Source organism: Furipterus horrens, unplaced genomic scaffold (assembly GCF_987537825.1).
Source record: "Furipterus horrens unplaced genomic scaffold, mFurHor1.1.pri manual_scaffold_2, whole genome shotgun sequence".
NCBI classification, from domain to species: domain Eukaryota; kingdom Metazoa; phylum Chordata; class Mammalia; order Chiroptera; family Furipteridae; genus Furipterus; species Furipterus horrens.
This window is the reverse complement of record NW_028327172.1, coordinates 165,262,304-165,287,988: the sequence shown is the minus strand read 5'-3', so window position 1 is coordinate 165,287,988 and position 25,685 is coordinate 165,262,304. Positions and strand designations below refer to the sequence as shown.

Here is a 25,685-nt window from a genome sequence, read left to right as displayed (position 1 = left end):
AAAACATCATCTGTGTTTCATTCAGCTCCTGCCAGGAAGATGCTGTCTTCACTATTCAGTGGAAAGGAAAGTGTACCTTCTGAGCCAGAGGGGAGATGACTTATGTATAGAAAGAAGTCCCCACCCCTGGTCCTGATTGTTCTGTCTTCATGCAAATGAAGATTCCAAATCCTCACTGTTTTATTGGTCTGAAAGTACAGTCCTCATTGATCAGAATGGAGTTGCTTTGAATCATCAGTGGGGATGTAAGCTGCATAGTGCTGTTTGGACAAACAAAGTCTCAGTGTTACCAGACTAAAGGGATCTGTTTAATTGTGTGCATCAGAGCCCAATAAGACATGAAAAGGAGCTTACAGTAAAGAAAGTAAGAATTTATTTTCAAGAAGTGGCCCACATGTGCAGATAGGTGAGCTACTGCTCCAAGACCTGGCTTCCAGGGAATGGATTATATGGGGGGGGGGGGGGGGAGTTAATCATGGTGACTAAGGGAATTAAAGTTGTGGTCAAGGCTGTGGTCTCTACTGATTTGTTGGCACTAGGGTAGGGAGTAGTTAATCAGTGCATCTGGTCCTAATGCCATCCATGGCGTCCCTTGTCTGGTTTCATTGCTTTTCTGAGCCTGGAGCTGAAATACAACTGAGGCCTACATGTTCTCTCTAGTTTGACTGAAACTCTGTCTCTGGTTTTGTTCCTGATTATTTGATGCTCATCAGAACCTCACTGTCCTGAGGGCTTAATGATTAAGAGAGTGGCTATGCAGGGGAGAGGGAGGCAGGTGAACCAGGGTGCTGGATGAGGCCAATTTGACTCAAAAGGAAAGAAAGGAAAAAAGGTCATATGAAAGAAATGGCCTTATTTTAATGTTATTTTTTTCTTCTTTCTCTACTTTCTTTAGTTGAATGGTTAGTTGTTTATTTTCAAACTTTTTTTTTTCTAGTAAGTGCATCGATACAATATTTTCTATATATTTTGTTAAGGTTTGGTATGTAAAGTTTCTACCCGGTTACATCAGTCCTATTAGTTGAAAGAGGATTCCAGGAACTCCTCTATAAGGCCTGGCTCAGGCTGCAGGAACACAGTTCTGGCAGGCAGCTCAGTGCCGGAGACAGGCAACTCAGAGCAGGCTTCTCCCTGAAGTCCGGTTTGCATGAGAGGCTCCGGTGAGAAAGAGGTGCTAGGTTCTGTTTTTAAATTTGAGCTCAGTTAGCCACCAGGTGCATTTCTTGGTAGACTGTCTTCTTTTTCAGGGTCAACATAAGTGAAATAAGCCCGTCACAAAAAGATAAATACTGTGCAATTCTATTTATAGGGGGTGCCAAGGGTAGATAAAAATTCACAAACACAGAAAGTAGAATGGTTGTTCCCTGCATCCAGAGAGGAGGGAGAATGGGGTGTTATTGTTTAATTACTATAGAGTTTCAGTTTTGTAAGATGAAAATAGTTCTGATAATGGATGGTGGTAATGGTTGCACAACAGTATGAATTTATTTAATACCATTAAACCCTACATTTAAAAATGGTTAGTTTTATGATATGTATATTTTCCATAATTAAAAAAATAATTCAGAGTGTCAAAAACTTACCTATAAATGAGAATCAGCTTGATCCTAGACTTTGCATTCCCTACAGTGATTCCTAGAAGGAAATGGGGTAATTTCTTTAAACTTCTTAGAAAACTTTATTTTGAACCTGGGAATCTGCATTTTAGATATTCTGTTAGGCCATTGCGCTCTACATTCTGTCCTACCCCATCCTGCTTTGTGCTCTGTATCCCAAGAGCTTGACTTCTGTTGGCTGCTTCAGCTGAGCTCTCTTTCCCTTTGGACAATTGGGTTCAGCCAATAAGAGGCACCAGCAAGAAGTTAGGAGCCAGGAGAACAGAGAGGTTGGGCATTTTCTTCTTCAGACTTATTTCATACTGTGTTTCAGGTTAGCAAGATACTTTCTTCCATCAAGCCACAGCATAGGGTCACATAACTTTTTTCTATAGCTATCTCCCTGGGTTCAATCAACTGTTCTCTCCCATTACCTCATTTGGACTAGTTAATAACTGTTAATAGTTTACTGCTATTAACAGTTGTTACCTGCAGGGTGCTTCATTGTCCCTCTTAGATTACTCTTAACCCTGTCTATACTTTTGTAAATTAACTCAGCCATTCAACTGCCTTTGATTGCTCCATTTGAATATATCATCTATTTCCTGCCTGGACTTTGACTAATAAACCAGAAAACCTAACATTCAAATGGGAATAAAAAACACTTTCTTTTTGAAAAATCAGTGACTCATATATATTGCCTATCGATCTCTTCTAAATTCATAACTCGAGTAAATGCTTCACATATTTTCATATAGATTATACAATTCATTACTATACACTTGTATATAGTTTTATTTATTGTTATGGCTCTTTGATTTCTAAAATTATTTATGTATTCTTTCTTTTCCAGCATCAATTTTGTCAAATGTTACCTACTTTATTTTTTTTAAGATAATAAGTTCTTAGCTTTCAAGAAGTAATCAAAGCTTACTAGATTTTATATTTTAATTTCTATTTTATTCATTTTCTTTTTTTATTAATTATTTTCTTCTGTATTATTTAAATGTTTTGTTCTTCTTTCTCTTTCTTTAGTTGAATGGTTGTTTATTTTCAAACTTTCTTTTTTTCTAGAAAATGCATCAATGCAATGTTTTCTATACACTTTGTTAAGGTTTGATATGTAATTTTTTTGTCAAAACTGTTAATCTCGCTATATGTCAAAAATAAATCAAAATACAAGAAACTCAGAATAAATATTTGTAAAATGTACAATCAACTTGCTATCTGGAATTTAGCCCTATAAATCAGTAAGAAATAGATAAAATCCAGTAGAAAAATGAGTAAGTATAACAAGCAATTCTTACATGGACACTGAAATGATTAATAATTATATGAAAAGTTGCATATATGTATGGCATAATGGAAATCATGGAGTTTTTAAAAATCATGAAACTGTAGCAAATATTTTCACCTTTCATGGCCTGCTAATCTCCCAAGGCCTGAGCTCCTTCTTTTTTCCCCTAAGGCCTTCAACACAAATATATTTCTTATATTTCTTATTGACACTAAAATATCATCTGGTGGCAAACACTTGGGTACCCAAAACCTTATCTTCATTGTAGGTATCTAGAGGTGATAAATAACTTTTGCCTCTGCATTCCATGGACTACAATGTACTCTTTCACTGTAAATAGGACTTTTAATGTCTTTAATAAGAGTAGAGAACTAATTCCAGGTAACCTAGTTCAGAGAACCCATCCTCAACTTTCTATTCCTCTGAAACCATTACCAGTAGCTAATTGTGAATCATTCAGGGTTCAATCAGAGAAGTAGAATACACACATACACACACTCACATCGTCGTCGTCGGCAGCCGTCCGTCTCGAGAGACGATGGTGTAGCTTCTTAAGAGTCTATCTGCACCGCCGAGAATGGCTGTGCAGTCCGACTCGGGAGTGACATCGTATCTGTCTCCTCCCGTGTTGAATTGACATCTTGCGATGATGCTGAAGCTACAGAGCCTGGGCAGGGTGATATGGAGGGTCTGCTGTTGCCCATGCAGCAGACCCCCCCTCTCTTCGCAGCTGAAGGGTCCAAGGGAAAGACGGAGTCAATACAGCTTGGCTTCAGGTGCGCCGCAGGAGTTGCCGGTGTTGACTACAACGTCAAACCGCCTTAGGGACTCCGGCTCCGGATTTTCTGTCGGGGTTTACTCCCTTAGCCTTTCCCCTGAAGAGGTATGCCGCAAGGCAGCGGAGGTTTTTTTGGAGTCAGAGTTTTCCTTCTCTGATGTACCCTGACTGGAAGATCGAACCAGCGACACTTAGCTCGCAGGCCGACGCTCAATCCACTGAGCTAAACCAGCCAGGGCACACACTCACATACACATGTATATATATGTGTGTCACATGTATATAATTTTTCTGAGATGTGACCTTATAATATGAGAACTATTTAAACAGTCCATTAAAGCTGTCTGTTTGGTGTCTGGTGCTAGAGCTCAAAGTCATTAGGATAGACATCCAGGAAGGAAAGGTACATGCAAAGTGGGGGAATCAAGGTCCAACTGAGATCTGCAAGAAAGAGCTAGAATTTGCAGGACAAACTGGAACTTGTTATCAGGTGATTTGTAGGAGAAGCTGGCATTTTAGTCACAGAGCTAAAAATGCACATGCTCCTGGCTCAGGAGTAGGAGCGGCTGAAGAAGGTCCTGTAGGAAATGGAACGATGTGGCTGCTCCTTCTCCTCTGCCTCCCAAATCTATTGCAAATGTCTCTTGTGGCCCAACCTAACCTGTATCCATCTAGGGAAGTAAATTATGGGAAACTAATTCTAGCTTAGCTAAGTTGACACAATAAAATTGACTATGTCTGCCATATTTTAATATTCACAAGGAAAATTATTTATGCTTGATTTAATTAAAATCAAAGTGATGTAATCTTAATTTTCTTAAACCATTTTATAGTACTTGTTTAATCCTGACATCAATTCAGAAAAGGATAACACGAAATAAAAAGCTAAAGACTAATTTTACTTATGAACTGGATGAAAAGAAATGTAAAATGAATCCAGGATTATATTAAGAAATAATAGATCAGAGTAAGGGTAATGTGATTTGTCATAGGCTGAGCTCATGTCATAATAAATTAAAAAAGAAAAAATATCTGTAATACAGAAAAAAAATAGGATAAAATACTCAACTTACTCATTTAAGTTGATGAAAAGTATATAATCAACTGTTGTAGTAAACTTATTTAGTGACTAAACATTTTAGTGTTTCAATCAGCTTAACTAGTACTCTTAAGTTTTTATTGGCAGTCTGGCCAAAGCAATGCTACAGTGAAATATAATTACCATGAAAATGCAAGAAAAGTAACTGGAACTCTATTAGAACAAATCAGCAAGTTTAGTAAAGAAATCTAAGATTGAGCTACAACAAAAACTGTTCTCCATCAATAGACAACATAATAACAGGTAACAAATAAAAGCCAACTGAACTCAGTAGCTATGGGACAAAGTCAAGGGTTCCAGTCGCCATAGACTTTTTCTTATTTTCTTCTTCAGATGAGAAATGCCTAGGGGCCCAGGTTGCTGCATGCCCCTCACCGTAGACTCCTCAGTAAGGAATCTGGCTCAGACCATCCAACATGCAAACCTCAGTTCTTATCTACCCTCGCATTCACCCCCAATGAGAGAAACAATGAGGGGTGTCTGTCTTAGTGGCACAGCCATGTGGGGGGAAAATGGGCTTTGGTCCAAAGGCTGTGTGTGTGTGTGTGTGTGTGTGTGTGTGTGTGTGTGACTGCCTGAAACCAGTACAGGGAGTGAACTGTGCAGCTGCAGCCACAAATCTATAGCCTTGCAGGAACCCATAGGGCTGGGGCAGTGACCTGCAGGCTTCTGGCATGGAGCCCATCTGCCAAGGTCCAAAGCCAGAGAAATTCGAAGGCACTGTTCCATTGCACATCTTTGGGGCAAGGCATTTCTCCTGGCACCTGGTGGTATCTAAAATTGTCCCAGTAGGATAGCTATCTATTCAGAACTAAGTCTTCTACAATATTTGCTGTGCACTAGGTGAAGCCTACCTTTGCTACAGGTCTTAGAGCTCCTGTGAAGTAATGAAGCCTTCTTTTCGGGGATGAGCCTCTCTAGGTTCTGTTTTGCAGGATGCTGCCTTGTAGTTAAAACTCCCAAAGTTCTAGCATCCAAAAGTTAATGGCTCATGATCACATGAGAAAAAAAAAAAGCATTAACAATTAATAAAAGATTACTGCCTTATTTATACGAAGTCGGCAGCCGTCCATCTCGAGAGCCGATGGTGTAGCTTCTTAAGAGTCTATCTGCACCGCCGAGAATGGCTGTGCAGTCCGACTCGGGAGTGACACAGTATCTGTCTCCTCCTGTGTTGAATCGACATCTTGCGATGTTGCTGGAGTGTCCTCTCCAGTGAAGCTGAAGCTACAGAGCCTGGGCAGGGTGATATGGAGGGTCTGCTGTTGCCCATGCAGCAGACCCCCCCCCTCTTCGCAGCTGAAGGATCCAAGGGAAAGACGGAGTCAATACAGCTTGGCTTCAGGTGCGCCGCAGGAGTTGCCGGTGTTGACTACAACGTCAAACCGCCTTAGGGACTCCTGCTCCGGATTTTCTGTCGGGGTTTACTCCCTTAGCCTTTCCCCTGAAGAGGTATGCCGCAAGGCAGCGGAGGTTTTTTGGAATCAGAGTTTTCCTTCTCTGATGTGCCCTGACTGGAAGATCGAACCAGCGACACTTAGCTCGCAGGCCGACGCTCAATCCAGTGAGCCAAACCAGCCAGGGTTTACGAAGTATACTTTGACTATCATGGCTAATCACTTGTTTTTACTAAGATGAACTGTTATACTCAAAACCACTAGAGTTTAATTAAAAAAGATAATGTTTTCCATTTAACAACCCCGCACCCCCCAAAGTAAGTGTAATCCCAAAAGAATCAGAGGGAATAAAATGAATTGTAAAAATTAATGGATAAAAAGTTTTCAAATTTTGTGAAAACTGTAAATTCACAGGGTCAAGGAGTGTAACAAATTTCAAACAGAATAAATGAATAAACACAAAGAAATCACTTCAAGAGATATCTTAAAATCACTGAAAACCAGAGATAAATAGAACATCTTTTTTTTTTTTTTTCAGATTTAATGTGTTTTATTGATTAAAATATTACATTTGTGCCAATTTCCCTTCCCTCTGCTCCCCTCCACCCGGTGGCCCCCCTCCCTCCAGTTGTCCCCCCCTTTTAGATTATGTCCATTAGTTGTGCATACAGTTCCTCCCAATCTCTCTCCGTCTATTCCATTCCCTCCTACCATGATCCCCAATTCCTATATCATCTCCCTCCCTCTCCCCACTCCCCCTCCCTGTTGACCTCCCCCCACTATGCTTCCCTTACCCACAGTTCCTTTTCCACTCTCGTTGCCTGTTTCGTTTGCCTTTGTTTCATCTCCCTAGCTTCTGTTTTTTAAACCAGTCCCTTTAACATCTCATATAACAGTGGTTTGGATCTAATGAACTCTTTCAGTTTTATTTTGTCCTGGAAACACTTTCTCTGTCCTTCTATTCTGAATGACAATTTCGCTGGATAGAGTATTCGTGGTTGTAGGTTTTGGATTTTCATTACTTTGAATATTTCTTGCCAGTCCCTTCTTGCCTGTAGTGTTTCCCTTGAGAAGTCAGCTGATAGTCTAATTGGGACCCCTTTGTACATAATTCTTTTCTTCTCTCTTGCTGCTTTTAAGATTCTCTCTTTATCCTTAATTTTTGACATTTTGATTATAATGTGTCTTGGAGTGGTTCTCCCTGGGTCCAGTCTCTTGGGAACTCTCCTTGCTTCCTGGACCTGCATGCCTATTCCCTTCCCCAAGTCTGGGAAGTTCTCCTTTATTATATTTTCACTCAATTTTTCAAGTTCTAGTTCATCTTCCTCATTCTCTGGCAAACCTATGATTCTTATGTTGGGCCTTTTATAGCTGTCCCAGAGGTTTCTGATCCTCTCATTGTTGCTTCCCATTTCCTCTCGCTGCATTGGTTGACTGCTTGTTCCTTCTCCATATTCCAGTTTGTTGAAATGAACTCTGGATTCCTCACCATCTGTCTCGTATGTGGTTTTGTTCCTTTCGTTATGAAAGTTTTTCGCTTCTTTCATATCTTTTTCCTGCTCTTTTGTGAATTCTGTAAGCCACCTGATAACAATGGCCCAGAACTGAGCCTCTGACAGGTTTCTTATCTGTTCATCTGTCAGGTTCTCTATCTGCTGTCTGGTGAGTTGTGCCACCGGGATCTCTATATTTGTCTGCCACATTTTGACAGATGCGTTTTGTTTTCCTGGGCTGGCTGTCCGGGGCAGTGCCTGTGTACGTGTCACAAATTAGCGACCAGTGCCTGTCTGCGACCTATTTCGCAGCCCTGTGGTGCTTTCTGTGGGGGCGGGGGTCCAAGATGGATTCACACAGTTATTCAGCTAGGAGACCGGGAACCGTCCTCCCGCCCCCCTGGGCCTCACTGTTCAAGGCGATGCGGTGGCTGTTTTCCCCAGCGCCCGGAGTGGCGCACGCCAGGGGCTTGATTGCCTCCGGGATTTTTCGCTGCCCCGCCCGCCGCTCCGCAAACAGCTTTGCCTTCTTTAACTCTTACCTGCCCAAATGGCACCGCTGGTTTATAACTTCATATGTTGGGCTTCCGTGTAGTTTTATTTTCTGGAATTTCTAGTTATCCTTTGTTTTGAAGTAGTTGTATTCCTCTATAGTTGTTGAGGGAGACCTAGCGTGTCCGTCTAAGCCTCCATCTTGGCCGGAAGTCAATAGAACATCTTAAAGCAGTGGTTCTCAACCTGTGGGTTGCGACCCCTTTGGGGGTTGAAAGAACCTTTCACAGGGGTTGCCTAAGACCAACAGAAAACACAGATATAATTACATATTGTTTTTGTATTAATCCCTATGCTTTAATTATGTTCCATTTGTAACAATGAAAATACATCCTGCATATCAGATATTTACATTACGATTCATAACAGTAGCAAAATAAGTTATGAAGTAGCAACGAAAATAATTTTATGGTTGGGGGTCACCACAACATGAGGAACTGTATTAAAGGGTCATGGCATTAGGAAGGTTGAGAACCACTGTCTTAAAGGAATCTAAACTAGAAGGGCACATGTAGAATAAAACAAAGACGGGAAAGTCTGAACACTCCTCATTGGAAATAATACTGGCCATAGGACAATGGGAAGACATCTTTAAAGTGCTGAAAAGTAAAAAGTCAACCTGGAACACTACCAATCTAGCAAAAATGTCTCAAAAATCAAGGTGAAATAAATGTGTTTTTTTTCCCCAGCTAAACAAAAGCCAAGGTAATTTGTTGTTAGCAGACTTGAAGTATAATAAATATCCAAATTTTTTAGGCAGAAGGATAATCATACATCATTTGGAGACTTGGATCTACACAAAAGAATGAAAAGCCCCAGAACTGCTAAGTATATGAATTAATATAAATATTTTATTCTCAGTTTCTTTGAAGATAATTTTTTAAAGATAATTGACCATTTAAGCTGAAGAGATGCCCCATGAGTCCACCAGTTAGATCAATTAAGCAAGGCAACCAACTTCAACTCTACTTGTTTTCTAAGTAGATCCTGCCATTTGTTACAATATTCTTCAGTATAGATGAGTGCAGAACTATCCAAATAATTTTGGGTGGCCCAGGTAAGGCACCATGAATACATAATTCACTCTACATACAGAGTTAATATAGCAATTTTCTAATGGTCTTTGCTATATAAAATACTGTGCTGACCACAAGCAATTTATATTGTGCTAGTATGACTCTCAGAGGCTCACAGAGCTAAGCTGTGAGTTCTTCCCATAAGCTCGTTTTTAGTAATATATTTAAGAAAATTTACACGCAAGTCATCTGACCTTTGTAAATCAAAGCCAAAATCAGCATTGCTTTTTTTAATTTAAATTAAATATTAATTCCACTAGGTGGAGACATTTGTCCAGCTTTGTGGTTCCCACTAAGGAGACTAGAGAGCAGTACAGTAAGCAGGGGAACAAGTCAGAAAGAAGGCAAATAGCATGGACAAGGCCTGGTACTTTACATTAGATTAGCTTGGCAAATGTATCCACATTGCTACACAGAGTGCAGTATTTTTTTTAATGTTTACCAAAAAAAGTCACAAGATTTTTGGTTGATAGTATATATTTTTTAGTTTTGTTCCAATAAATTCAACTTTAAACTAGCCACTATGGGTTCAATAGTTTATTAACTCTGCATCATAAGTTTTCTCATTTAATCCTGTTTTATAGTTCTTGCATTCAACAGTGATGTATTAAGGATCTCGAACAGTAATATATGTCATGTTTTCACTATATTTCAGATATTTTATATTTAGTTAAGATGATAATATAAGGACCATTTTTACTATATACATATTTTTATCTAATACTTTACTCTTTATATTGGTAACGTCAGATAAATTAACAACCTCCAGATTAGGGGAAAACATTATTTTTTAAATATAGTTTTCAAGTGACAAAAATGTGTGAGACAATTCTTAAAGTAACTGAAATATAAATTGTCCAATGTATTGTGGGAAATTTTTTTTCAACTTGAAGCTTTTTATAGTCATCTTGAGTTTCTACTTTTCTGTTTTTATCGGTGCCAACATTATATGGAAACAATATCTTTTTACTTAAATAGGAAATTCATCTGCTCTTTATTTTGTATTTGAAGTTATAATGCTCTGTGTCATCAGTTAATTTACTTCAAGGAAATAAGTCTCTGAAATATTGAATTTTTTGACAGCAGCCCAATTCTGGTTTTGTGTGATTGGTTTTTATAAAAGTCTTTATTGTATGAGTACAATTGTCTCTAATTTTATTGTTTTAAAGATTCTCTATTAATTATCCACAGCTGTTCTCATAAATTGATTAAAAACACAATAGACATTGTCTTTCAATCCCCTAGAGAAAATTTAGTGATTGATTTTTTTTTTTTTCATTTTACAGCTGTGGGAAAAAGATGACAGATCACATGTTTATAAAAGTATAGTATTGTTAGAAAAAATTCTAATTTTCATATCTAATAGATCTTGAATGATAAATTTGATTTTTCATTAAAAATGATTATTCATTTTACATTGGGTAAAATAAGATGTCTAATTCATCCACAAGTCTAACAATTGGAATTCTCTTCAGGATGAAGGCCTGGCCCGCCAGTTGGTGGAGCTAGGCTACCGAGGGACTGGAGAGGTGGTGAAAAGGGAAGACTTTGAAGCAAGGAAGGCAGCTATAGAGATTGCAAGGCTGGCTGAACGAACTCAGAAAAAGTAAGTGTCCATGTTCCAAATCTACATTTTATAGTACATTGTAGAGCCCCTGGAAACATTAATTTTGTTGACATTGTTGTTATTTAGAAACATTGGTTGTAGCCAGTCAAACTTGAAATATCCTACAAGTGTGTTCTGCAGATCAGGTACTGGAGGAACTGTGATATGCTTGTGAGAAAGTCACATGCAACTTTGAGCTACTAAGTTGTGAAAAAGTAACTCAATATTATTGGTTTCATGTACTTATATACTAAAAATATGAGTGACCTTTGCCTTAGAATTCATTGTACTTATGAGGGCTGTAAAGATTTGGCATCTTTATGTTCTCACATTTTTGAAAACATTGATTCATTCAATCCTATTAATGATCGCTGACTTTTGCTCATGTGACTGCAACATGGTTATGTAAAATATGAATCTAATAAAATATATTAAATGTGTTTTAAAAGAAATGTACACCTAAAGTGAACTGTATGAAACTGGCAAAACAATTTGAAAAAGACTTGACAAAGTGATTATCCATTCCCTTTTTAAAAACGAATGCTAAAGGTGTAAATGTTGAAGAGGATAATTACTTAAAAATCAGTATATTGTTCCCAGATAACATTTTAAAAAGTACCCAGTAATGATCTGTTATTGGTGGTAGTGGAGTTCTTGCAGTGTCACAAGGAAAGGAATTTCCTGTGACCCACATGGTATGACGGGGTTTGGTGGCTAACTTTATTGATGATGTACAATTAAGGGGGTTCCCCTCCTGACTTCCCAATGGTCCCATCTCTGCCCATCTCACCATGGAAAAGGTCCAATCTTCTCTTCAGTAGGTCCAGGATGAAGAACACTGCCCAGAGTTTATGCTCCATGTTAAAAGTCCAGTCCAGTCCAACATCCAGTTAGCTTAGCGTGTTTCCGTCTGTAGTCCATTGCTGTAGTGTGTATTCAGGCTCCCTTCTGGAGCCTCTGTGTGGAGTCCACATGGTCATGCACCATGTGGCTGCTATGGCCGCATGGCTATGGAGAGATGATGCGTGAATGCACAGGGCGAGTGCATCATCAGGTGGGCGAGAGAGCAAGAGAGATTCTTTCCTCCCCTGGGATTATATATCTCCGGCTTGGAAAAGACCAAAAGCTTTTTCAAAATGACCAGTCAACTTCCCAGGCTTTCACAGGATATTGTAGGGTTATACCCCCTAGTTAGACTGACAGGCCCCTATGGTCGAGCACCTCCCACTACACAACCCCCACCCCCAACAATCCAGTACTGGAAGGGAGATGGGGGGAGTATTAATCCTCTTGTGGAGCAATGCTCTGATCCCCTAGAGTGTGAAGCTGTAGCTTCCTTGTGAAGCAAACTAGCTCATGCTTCCCAATTTATTAAGGTCAATGTCTAATACCCTTTGCTTCTCTTTCCTTTATTAATAATTAGATAAATACCAATGGTAACAATTATGAATGGAAATTATCCATATATTTCTTATACAAATAAAAAATAACTTTTGGTAGTGAAATATGAGTTGGTTCTGGAGATGTACAATTTTAATTGATTATTCTAGTGATAATAGTATTTCAGAACCACAGAATATTGGAATTTAATATGCTGATATTTGGTAATATATTAATATTCTATTGCTGCCATAGCACATTACTACAAACTTAGTGGCTTTAAACAATAGAAATGTATTTATATCTTCATAGTTCTGAGGTCAGAAGTCAGAATATAGTGACTCAGATGGGTTTTCTGCTCAATATATCACAAGGTTGAAATCCTGGTGTTGGTTGGACAGAGTTTTTGCCTAGAGGCTCTGAGGGTGATGACTCTCCTTCCACACTCATTCAGGTTGCTGACCAAATTCAGTTTCTTGTGAGTGTAGGACTGAGATACAATCTTCTTCTCAGCTGTCATTTGGGGACTGATGTCTGCTCCTATAGGCTGCCCATTTCTCCTCATGCTTTCCATGTGGTGCCCCATCAGCAAGAGTGGGTCAGGATCCTCTCACCCTTCAAATCTTTCTGACTTTCCCACTGCAGCCTCTTTCCTGACTACAGTCAGAGAAAAATATCTCATTTTAAGAGCTAATGTGATCATGCTAAATCCATCTAGGTAATCCAGAATAATCTCCCTATATTAAGGTCTGCAAAGTCCCTTTTGCCATGTAATGTAGCATATTAACTGGTTCTAGGGATTCATGGGCATCCTTGGAAGGAGGACATTCTATTTACCACAGGTGATTTATATAAAGCTTCAATATTTTATTCAACATAGTAACACTCAACTTCTAGTCTTAGAAAATGAAATGATGCAAAGCACTTTTGTACAAAGTGATGTGTCTTTCATAAAACATTAACGGGATCTTCATTTTTCTGTAGATATCAATAAGTGCTTATTAGTTAGAGGCAGAAGTAGATATTTGTGAGATTTTATAAGGAATTAGTGTTTAAAATTTAAATTTTATTTATTTACATGTCCATTTTGTGTTTGAGGATCAAAGTGAGTATTTACTCTATGCAACAGACTTTTTAACTGGCCAGAGCTGGAAGTCATTAGACTACTTAAGTGCCAGTCATGGCAGACTAATCCCTACCCAGAGCTGTTAGAATTGGAAGGCCCTTTCATCTACAGATTCTCTCAGCCTCCCTTTGTAATGACTGGGCTCCATATGTTTCCTTTTGCCCCATGTGGGAGTCACTTTGCTCCCTTCCCTGCCAGGTTCATTGCAGTGTTATTGGCAGCAGGGCCAGTAGAGAGTGTTCTAGAGCCAAACATATCCTGTGCCTGTATTTGCTGGAGGATCACTTTGAAAATACACATAAACATCTGACTGCCAACTGGTACCAACTTGGAAATACTTGATTTTACTATCAAATTATCTTCCATTAATGTCTCTAATGCCCTGTGAGCAGCTCCAAGTAGATCACAATCCTCCATTCCAGCAATCATAGAGCACCCATTTCAAGAAGTGCTGGCACCCAAGAGTATGTCATTTCATTATAATAGTTTCATAAGGGAAAGAGTCTGGAGAGATGAAAGTTAAAGATAGAAGGAGGGGGTATTTTGATAAATATTTTGCCAGAAAAAGCATAAAGCGAAGAACATTATCCTGGGCTTTTGTCAGTTACCTCACAAATACTCATAGACACTCATACTGCATTAGACACTATACTCAGTGCTGGGGAGACTCTAGAACATAATAAGACCAAGGCCCTGGTAATCCCACTCTCTTCAGGCTGGGCTTGCTGCATTTGTCATTCTCACTTAAATTTTTTTAAGGGAATACCAAGTGGGTTTTATTTTGTCACATGTTCTTCCTTATCCCTGTTCTGTAACAGAAGTCCTATTTCTCCTGCTGACTAGCATCAGTTACTGTTCACAAGATAGTGTCTCTTCTTGCCTGATGGTCCCTGGGCACAAGAAGCTCAATATACCCATGTGGCAGCCATAGCTTGTAGTTCAGTGAGACACATGATGTTTACTCTGGTGATAGTGTCCTGAAGGATGGCACCTCATGCTCAAGCAATATTGCCTCAAAGCTAGCAATGCGGCCATGCCTTCAATGCCCACCATGTGCTATGGTTATATGTATACCACTTACCCCCTGGTATATTCTAACTCAGTAAATGGGTCCATTGTTGAGATGAATTATTTTTAAATTTAACATATTGTTACCATTGCCACTTTTAGTTACAAATCTTAGCCTCTTTGAGCTTAAAATAAGTCTGGAAAGAGTCAAAGAGAAAACTATGTAGACGAAATTGAAAATTGATGATTAATCAAAAAGCAAATAAAATTCACATTTAAAAAAGTTATAGCCATTTTTCTGCCCTGGCAGGTGTAGCTCAGTGGATTGAGTGCTGGCCTGTGAACTGAGAGGTCACCGATTCAATTCCCAGTCAGGGTACATGCCTGGGTTGTGGGCCAGGTCCCCAGTTGGGGGGCCTGCGAGAGGCAACTAATCAATGTATATGTCGCATGTCAATGTTTCACTCCCTCTCTTTCTCCCTCCCTTCCCCTCTCTCTAAAAATAAATAAATAAAAGTTTTTAAAAATAAAAAATGTTATAGCCATTTTTCAGAAATTACTTAGATTCTGTTTCTTTTTTGTTCTTACATAAGCTCTTAAATTTTGTTGATTCATTTAACAATGATTCATAACTGCTCTGTAGGCAAATTCAAAAATCTCTTCTCAGATTTACCTGAATTATTTGACCTCTGCTGATGCCTTTGACAGCAATTTCAGATTACCCATTTCTTGAAATGCTCTCTTCCTTTGATTATTATTACCCCATAACCTCTAATTTTTCTTCTATGTTGCTGTTGTCTGCTCTCTTTGTTGTATCTTCTTTTTTCTCTTTACTTTGGATCTCTCCTAAAGGATAGTTCTTTGGTTTTTAAAAAATCTCTTTTGTATTTCACTGTTTTCACATCTCAAATACTTTTACATTTTCAGCTTCCCAAGTCAGATCCTTTAAATATTAAGTTGTCAAACCAGTAATAAAATACCAAGAAAAGTTTTATTATTTTTTCTTAAAAGTCTGCTCCCTTATAAAAAATACCATTAATTATTTTTTATTCCAGTAATACTTTTTTTTTTATTCTGTAGGCTTTATGTTTTAGAATATCTTCAAAATCTACTTGATGAGCAATCCTAAAAGGCAATTCACAAAGGATTTCTGTTAACTTTTGCTTATACTTGATTTTACATTCACACATTTTTCACTTTGCTACATTGCTAATCCAGTTTTTCTTCAGATTGACTTGATATATTGTAATGTTTTACCTGATTGCTCAATCTCAAATATTTTTATCCTCTAATATTATGCTGCCAGATCATGCTTCTGTGAAACATCTTCCAAAACATCTTCCTCCCATCCTTTCCCCTTGCTTTTGCTTCCTCTTTTTATCAACTCTCTAAGTCTACATTCCTACAAAAGAATTTTGTGGTTTACAAAGGAAATATGAATACCTCATGGTAATAAAATTTTATAAGGCAGAGAGAGGGAAAAATAAAGATTGAAGAAATCCAGTCAAACTGAGGTTGAGGTTAGTGCCCAGAGTCTATGTCAGATTTAGGAAGATAATGCAAAGTGGAAAATATTTACATTACATAATTTGTTATGTCCACCCGGAACAACAAAATCACTGACCAGAAGTGTATATATTCCTGGTTCTAAGAGCTGAATGGGAAGAGAAATTTTTCTTGACTTTATTAGGGTCCTTGGATAGGTTTGAAAAGTAAACTGAAACACAGAGATTAACAAAAAGGATCTAGATTTATTTATTTTTATTAAATTTATTGGGGTGACATGGTAAATAAGATCATATAGACTTCAAGTGTACATTTTTATGATAAATAATCTGTATATTGCATTGTGTGCTTACCACTCAAAGTCAAATCATCTTCCATCACTTTATATTTGGCCCCCTTTTGTTGATTTAATATATGTTTTACATGACACAGAAGCCGTCATGAGGAAATAGAGACCTGAGTATTTTATGCTCAGTTTTATGAAGAGTGGACAGTTACAGAGGAATATAAAAAGATAAGGGGTATGAAGCAATTTTCATAAATTGGGGAAAACTAGGCAAAGCCTGTTTGTTCAGATTCATCTCTTTGTCTTCAGAGATAAGGATGCTCCCTTCTTTTGGATATAGGGAGAGCTCCTCTCCTATGATGAGTTTAATGACTTATTTCAGGGAAGAAGAATAAATAGGGAGGAGATCAAAGTGACCCTCTTGCTTCTACTTAAAATAAGCAACATGCCGAGGTGCCATATGTTGGGGCAGTGTATACTGAGCCCCATTATAACTGAGATAATTTTTTTTCTTCTAAGGAGTCACATAATGAGAACCTAGTATGGCAGAGTGAATGATATCACCATCAACATTTTATAATGCTAATACCAGGTTTTACAGAAAAAAACTATTTCACTCTTGCACTAGGGAACTTTATCCATTCCACATAAAACCCTATCAAATTACCTATTTGCATCTACCAAAATTTATCTTACCTTACTACTGATTAAGCAAATATGTTGACCAATTATCTTAAATTAATAATAACCATCACAAGGGTTGCCATTTGTTCTTCTGTTCATCCAAATTATTCTGTCATTTCTGGTTTTCTTTCCGTCATTAAAATTCAAGAAGACATAAATTTTGTCTCAAGAATCAACATTGCTCTCGTGCTGTTTTGTCAATCTTCCTGGTTCTGCTCTGGTAAGACACTTGTACAATATAGTAGAAGATCTTAACAAAGTTCTCATAATATAGTTAGGTTATAAGGCTCAAGAAACCTTGAACCTACTTGACTTTGACTTTTATTCAAAATGTCTTACCTAGTTAGTACTCTTCTCTTCCCAGAAATTGTTTTCATTTTTTACATTTTCTCTTACCCATTTCTTACAATCTCTATGTGACCCAGGCATGCACGCGCGTGCGTACAAACACTCATACACCCACACACCCCACACACACATATATATGTTCTACCGCCTCTTACCTATGTTTTCTACTACCCAGAGGACTAGGACACAGACCATAAAAAATGCCTACTAGATGTAAGGACTAGGCTTTATTTCTCTGGTGAGGTTTATGATGAGAATTAAAAACAAGATTATTCAGTAGTTTCAATATTACTTGTAAGTTTTTGAATGATGTTGTTTTTAGAAAACTAATCTTGACTTTATAAAGAGTCTGGCATTCAATTAGCAATGATACTGTCAAGTTATACTATTGGTGCCTCAGAACTCATTTTGTCTGAGTTTTAATTACTGTGATCTTCTGAATGCTGGGTGAGCTTGAAAGAAGTACACTGACTGTAGTGCCTGTTTTCAGAGATGAGAGGAAAACCACCAATCTAGTGATCAATCAGGACAAAAAGTCTCATGCATGATTTAAGAGATGTGATGGAGGGAGAAAAGGAAATTGTTCAGAAAAATTAATACATTTGCCAAGAATATTGAAGGTATTTGTTTCAGACAGCAAATGTGATGTCATGCCTCCCACTTCTTTTTTAATTTAAGAACCTCAGTAACATAGGGTTGAATCGATTGTACAGTACTCCTCATTGCATAGCATTCTATTGAGTGAGTCTACTATGCTTCTCCTTTAAAACTTTTTTTTTATGAATTTATTTCAGTCAAACTGAGCAAGATCTCAAATGCTCCATAGGCTTCTCTTTAATGAACAAATTTTTTTTAAATGTTTTTTTTTTATTATCTCATTTTCAAGCACATTTCTCTTCCTCCTCTCCTTATACACCTACCTTAGAATATTTATTTGTTGCTTTCTTCCTCTCACACATTTATTTGCATATATGATTTCTAGGAAAATTACTTGGAAAATCATTTGCAAGTAACAATAACTTGATATTTTTCAATTATTTTTCTTGATTTTGTATATTTTTATTGTCCTTGTAAGACATTCCAATATATGGGTGGGTGGATGAAAGCATTGATAGTGAGCTTTTCTGTGTGGCTCCTAATTTTACTTAATTTATTTTCTTTAATTTTTTTATCTGTTGATTTGAGAGAGAGAAAGGCGAAAGGGGGAAAGAGAGAGAGAGAGAGAGGGAGAGACATTGATTTATTGTTCCACTTAGTTGTGTATTTATTGGTTGATTTTTGTATGTGCCCTGGCCAGGGATCAAACATGCAGCCTTAGCATATCAGGATGATGCTCTAACAAACTGAGCTACCCAGCCAGTGTGCTTCTGATTTTAAAAAGATAATGCCTGCTATTTCCCTGCTTATAGTGTGTGTGTGTGTGTGTGTGTGTGTGTGTGTGTGTGTGTGTGTGTGTGCATGCACACATGCATGTGTTTGTTAAGGAAAGAGACTACATGCAGTTTACTTAGATGGGTGATGTTATGCCCCCATCCCCTTTTAAAGTGGTGAAAGATATTTGATGTCTAATAATAAACTACCATGCATTCCTGGGATAAGCTCAATTTGTTTTTATTATCTTTAGTATTTATTGTTGGATTGTCTTTGATAATAATAACTTTCCTGGACTGTCTCTTGGATTTTTGTGCCAATACTATCTGCTAATCATTTTTACCTGATATCACCGCAACAAACAACTCTCTGTTCAGGGTTTTACCTGCTAACCATGTTCCCCATCCTAGCCTCCTACTTCATTTCTGGGGTTAAATCAGTTTTTCATAAGCCCTATTTTAAAAGTCTAAAGATTTATTAAAAGACACTCAATTATCATAGCTCTGGTTATGAGCCATGATCATTAGCTCTGGAATTAGAAAAACAAGGCAAATCCCCAGCTGTTTCTAAACCTGAAGTCCAAGCAAGAGATGCAGTTAGAATGGACAGAAACCAGAGCAGAAGCTCAATAGTATCTGAGAGACGAAGGATAAGTGGAATACACATTGGTTTTAACTGTGCCAAGGTATCAGGGATGAGTAGAATTATAAGACTCTGACAGAAAATACTTATTTGAGGGCAAAGTCTTGATTCTGTCTTTGAGAAATCAAGATCTATTGTTTGGGTAATTGGTATCCTGGTACCACACTGGCTGAGTTAGTTAGAGGCAGTTTTACTTTACACCTCCATTGTTTAAGTGATAACAAAAATAGCTAACATTAGTAAACACATACTGGGAGTCAGACATTTAATACTAAAACTCTTTTTATAGTATTTACTTTATTTAATTGTATTCTATATATTCTTAATCATGTAGGCCATATGACCAAGCACATATCAAAGTGAAGTCATAAGCACCGAGTACTATTTGATAATATTGAGTTTGGAAAGGAAGTCTTGAAATGTAGGTTTATCTTTATCAGAATCCAAGTAACTTTTTTCATTCACTCTTAGTAGTAAATTGGGCACAAGAACTTTTTGATGACTAAACATTCATGTCCTTAACATGTTTACTTTAACACAATATTAAATCAGTTCTGAAAAGGTGCAGGTGTGTTTGGGTAGCCTTCCTCTCTTAAGTAGTGAATTTGTAACATTAGCAAAAATGTTTTTGCACCTGGACTTGGACAGCAATAACAAACTTTCTCAGCCTAAGAATAAGTTTGGACTCCTTTAAAATTTTTTTCTGTGATTTAAAAATAAAATTCTAAATAGTTTTAGAAAATATAACAGCAATAAATAAATACAACCAACAAAACACTCCCATTTCATAGGGATTGTTGCTCTTTGTAACAAGTTAATAATCTTGAAACAAAAGGGGCTAGAGTAGAAGCAATGCTCGGTTTGTGGAATTTGAGCCTTTTACAGACAGGTTTAAAATGATCCTTCTGTTTCCATTCCTTTTCTTTTTTTTTTTTTTTTTTTTTATTCAATATTAACTGATAGTTCTGATTTTTTTTTTCTTTTGTGAACATGAATCTTCTTCTTGAGACAGACTCTGCACAGACTGTTCTTTCTATTTGTAAGATTCTTCTGCCTGACTGATCATTGTATAATTGGCACTGTTTTTGTCACTCAGACCTCGATGTGTGTCAATTCTCAATAGAGGTGTCCCCAGACTGTCAGTCTAAACCAGCCACCCAGTCACTTGCCATAACATTGCTCTGTTTTTTCCCTCTGAGGTCTTATTACCTAATATATTATTGTTTGTATTGATTGATTGACAGACAGGTGCAATCTTTTTCCTTAGCTACATGTAAGCTCCATTAGAGCAGATGTCTTTTTATTTTTTGCTAACCACTCTCTCACCAGAGTCTTTTATAGTGCCTGAAAAATAGTAGAACTCTCAACTACTAGTTGGAAAAATGGCTTTTTGATTCAGGATTTGATAGTGCGAATTGCTGGATGCATTATGGACAAGGTAGTAGTAAGATTGTTTGTCATTCAGTTTGCAACACTAATGCTTATCCAACACTGACAATGAATCTTAGGTATGGGGCCAATAGCCTCACTTGAGTCCTATGATATAACTCATGCAATTTGAACCTGCATCATTAAAACAAAAATCACATCGCCAAAACCTACAGCTACATGTATCTTCTAAAAACTTAACTTCTATGTGTAATTACAGAATATACTTAGACATTTAAATCAAGCAGGTATTTTAAAATGCATGTTTAATGTGTATTATTACAAAATGGACTTAGATTAAAATTGCAAAACTCAAATAAGATTTAAAATGTAATGAGTACTCATCATTTCCAAAAATTTATTGAGAAATGCTTCTTTAAATTTTAACCTTTTCACTTTTTGTTGTTTACAAAATACTCCTATAAAGTTTGTTAGATTATATCATTCTTAAATAAGAAGAAAGTGTATTTCTACATATATGTGAAGAAAACATGTTTTTCAAAATGTCATCAAGATATATAAATGTTGCTGGTTATTTTGTGGATTGTATGAATTTTGATTTTGTTTGCACAGCTTTTCTATTTTAGTTTTATAAAAGGTAGAAAAATGTTCTGAAGCTGTGCACTTCTAAATTTGATCTTTACTGACAGGGAGGGATTATTTGAAGCACCTGAAATCTGATATGAGCCTTGGAGAAAGGTACCACAGGATGATAGTATATATGGTTACAAAGCAAAGAGGATTAGAAAGAGCAATATATTTTTGGAAAATAGGGCAAGCACACCACTTGGAATGTTTTATCAGGAGAGGGATACAGAAGTGAAAAGTAATCCTTCTGCTTTATTTGGCATTATTGCTGTGTTCGATTTTGGTCTTTTCATTTGGCAAAGGATATATGCAGACTCTGGAGAAGGTCCAGCGAAGATCAGCAAAAGTGATGTAAGGAATGGGGACTAGCTCCTAAGAGAGATCTCAGTGGGATCAGAACTGTTTAACTTGGAGAAGGCAAGACCAAGGGGTGATTTAACTGTCTTCAAGTATTTGAAAGGTTATTATATGAAAGATGCAGAACAGATGTTCTTTACTTCCACAGGAGACCAAATAAAAGGAAATACTTTTAAAGTGTAGCAAGAGAAAAAGTTCAGTTGGTCATAAAGATGGACATAACTATAAAGAAAGGATTAAACATTGAAACAGGTAACCAAGGAATATAGGGAGGTTCAATCCTTAGAGATCTTTAACTCTAGGAATAGATAGCCATCTGCCTTAGATGGTCTGTCTGTCCACCTTTGTGCAGGGACCTACCCTGTATCTTTTCTTGAAACTCTTCTAACTCTGAGATTCTATGCATATTGTTTCCACTCTTTTGGAGTTGCCTGGAAGGCAGTCAGGAGTATTTACCCAAGGATAGAAGCTAGAATTCAACAGAGGTGTAGATCAAAAAGCTTACCTGGTGTTCCCCTGAGTACCTTGGTCTCCTCCTAACTTCATAGGAATTAGTGATTGGACTGGAATGAAGAAACTATTCCTCACCTGTTCATTTGTAGAATTCTAGTGTATGTAGTCTTTCTGTTCTGAGCTTTCTGAATCTGTAATGATAATTCAGGAAATTATAGTAGATACTGTTATGTGGAAAGTCAGGCATTGTACTAAATGATCTCAATCGCAGGAAGGTAGTATGCTTCCTTTTTCACAGATAAAGAAACTGAGACTCAGAAAAATTTAGTCACTAGCTTAAGTTCCTTCAATGAATTAATGATAAAGGCAAAATTCAAATCTTGACCTTCTTGACTTTTTTTCTCTATTCTGAGAAGTTTTATGTATTTAGAAGCATTTTTCATTGACACAGGAAGATTTTGTTAATATCAGAAATTATAATGAGCTAATAAAGTCATAATCTCTGCTAGGAAAACAAGACAATGTGTGTTGCATGAATGAAGATCAGATTTAGGGTAAAATTTGGTGATGTTTTGGGATATGTGTCATAATTAAATTACTCCCCTCCACCAGCACAGCACTGTATGTAACCAAGGATAGTTATTTTCTTTGGTCATTTGATCTGTAATTAAGATGGTTGAATGGTGACTATGAATTTATGATTCATAAATTTACAATTCAATTAAGCTTTCGGGTGTGAGCATCTAGACTAATGAAAGGCATGAGTGACATGGGTATTGAAAATTTCCACAATTAAGATAAAAATGATAATATAATATAACTATTTTAGAGGAAATTTAAGTAAATAGCAATTTATACGTATAATTTGGTGTTTAATTTACTAATTCTTTTTTTAAGTATATTTTTTCAATTATGTTGTTATAGTAGTTCCTTTTTTATTTTTAATTTACTAATTCTTAACTGTCTTCAATCATTTCTTCATTTAATTTTATCATTGCCTGAAGTTTGTTTAGAGTTAACTTAATCTTAATTTTTGTATTTCTAATAAAAATAATTGGGGAGTAGTCAGACAGATAGATGGGATATAAAAATATATGTTTTAATTAAGAATTAGCAATTAATATGCTGAAGCATATATCTTGTTTTTAGAAAAATGGTACCTTTCTTACTTGTTTACTTAATAAAAATGTTTTAAGAACCTGGGGCTGTGTATTATGCATTCTTAATTTGTTAGGGTAGTAGAAATATTGATTCTTTCACTAGTTTTGTTACTGTTTTGTTGCTGTGAAGTCATCTGATCCTTGGAAAGCCTATCAGGCAAAGAAGTGTTAAGAGCCTTTGAATGTTATTTTCTAGGATAAAAGTTTTCTTTGCCCCGTTTCTCTTTTACATTCCATAATGCAGACTTATTTTATTTTATAAAGAAGAGTAAAAGAGAACAGTTGTATATTGAATTAATAATAGTATATGTCACTTTTTAAACACTCACTATCAGTGCCTACAGAGAGCCCTAGTTATGGTATATCTGTGCAAAGGCTCGCCTTCTATATGACACTGTGACAGGTATTAATCTAAATGCTCTGCATCTAATCCTCATAACCATCCTCTGAGTTTTAAGGGCTTAAATTAGGCCCCTTTTATGGAATAAGAAACTGAGTCACAGAGAGGTTAAGTAACTTACCCAGGACACCCAGCTAGAAATTGAAGAGTTAGGATTCACACCCAGGCAGTTTTCTGACAATGCTTTAAGCCCCAGACTATGCTGCCTCTGTATTTGGGTCCACTTGCCTGTGTAGAGTCTCCTAATGGTCATTTCAACTGTCCCAAGCTTTCTGCACCTTATTTCTGATGAGTAGTCTGAATCAACATACAGTTCTTACTTTTTGCTTATTAAACACTAATCATAAAATTTTACAATTCAAATAAGTATGTTCGTTATAAGCTAGTACTAAATGAATGTGTTTTGCATGATACACGTTGGGATAAAAGTTGTGTGAAAAATGTTAAGAAACTTAAATTCAGAGAGGAGAGTAACACATAAATTCAACTAAATATATTGCATCAAGCAGAATGTGCTAACTGGTACAAGAGAAGTATAAACAACATATTCCAGAAGCACAGAGGAGAGAGAAGTTCATTCAAGGTGCCATGAAGTTTGCTTTAGGGAGAGAGAGCTGAAGGATTTGTATTAAATAGGAGAACTGTGAGACATGTGGGCACAGACAATGTGCAGTATGGGAAGTAGGGACATGTTTTACAGCAGCTTTTGCCCATTGAGGTTCTAGGGAATGCAGCAACATGTAGATATATACAGCTCAGTTATGTGGGGGATTATGAACATCAGGAAATGACACCTTGACACACACACACATATCCAACATCTGTTTATTCACTCTTTTGTCAAATCTCTGGTTAAAGTAATCTCACTTCGTTGAGATGGTGATTGTATTCCATAATGGACATGCATTTTTCCATCTCAAGAATATTTAAAATGGGGTATTAGAGTGTTTAAGAGTCAAAATTATAGCATTAATATATGTGTGAAAGGAAAACCTGTTCATATTTAGTACTATAATTGCTTCAGATGGTAAATTTCAGCCTTTTGGAATAATAGCCTAGTAACTTTAAATTAAAATGTGTAATTGGTTTCAATTTGTGATTTAAAAGTTTTCTAATTAAAAAAAATTAAATTTACTGTGAGTAACATTGGTTAAAAAGATCATATAATTCTCATGTATATATTATAATTTGACATCTTGTGTACTCTGTTGTATGCATACTACCCAAAGTCAAGTTTCCTTCCATTACCACTTATTTGACCCCTTTACCGATTTTGCTCTTCTCCAGCCCCTTTCCCCTCTGCTAACCACCATTCTGTTGTCTGTATTTATGGATTTGTTTTCTTTGCTTTGTTGGTTTGTTGCTTTTTGTTTTACATTCCATTATGAGTGAAAGCATACAGTTTTTGTCCTTTTCCATCTGACTTATTCACTCATCTTATTACAAATAGCAATATTTCATAATTTTTATGGTTGAGTAATATTCTTCTGTGTATGTATATGTGCATGTGTGTATGATATATCACACATCTTTATCCAATAATTCATCTATGGGCCTAGGTTGTTTCCTTGTCTTGTTGCTGAAATAAGCATATCTTTACAATTAAGTGTATTTATATTTTTCAGGTAAATATTCAGAAGAGGAATTGCTGGCTCATATGGCAGTTCTATTCTTATTTTTTTTGAGGAAACTCCATATTGTTTTTCATAGTGGCTGCAACAATTTGCATTCCCACAAATGGTGTAGGAGGGTTCTCTTTTTTGCACATACTCTCCAATGCTCGTTCTTTCTTGCGTTACAATAGCCATTCTAACGGGCATGAGGTGATATCTCATTGTGGTTTTGACAACTCGTGATGTTATGTATAAATGTTTCTAAATTTCTATATTGTATTGGAACATCAAAAGAACTTAAGATTGCCCTTTTTGTATGTTTAGTTTACCAAATGTACAAAAGTAACTTGAGTACTTTGGAAAGATTTTTTCCCTAGTAAGACAATTGAAGTATTATATAAAATTTATAAGTGCTCTTTAATATATTTGAGGGTATCTAATT

The 25,685-nt window shown here is 36.7% G+C and overlaps 1 protein-coding gene across 1 annotated transcript in view; it reads left to right on the top strand.

Moving 5' to 3' along the window:
* CFAP299 (cilia and flagella associated protein 299) overlaps positions 1-25,685 on the top strand; it is a 556,975-nt gene that overhangs the window by 6,580 nt on the left and 524,710 nt on the right. The window contains exon 2 of the mRNA XM_090268084.1: positions 10,763-10,893. Coding sequence (XP_090124210.1) covers positions 10,763-10,893 — 131 coding nt within the window. The remainder of the gene's footprint in view (positions 1-10,762; positions 10,894-25,685) is intronic.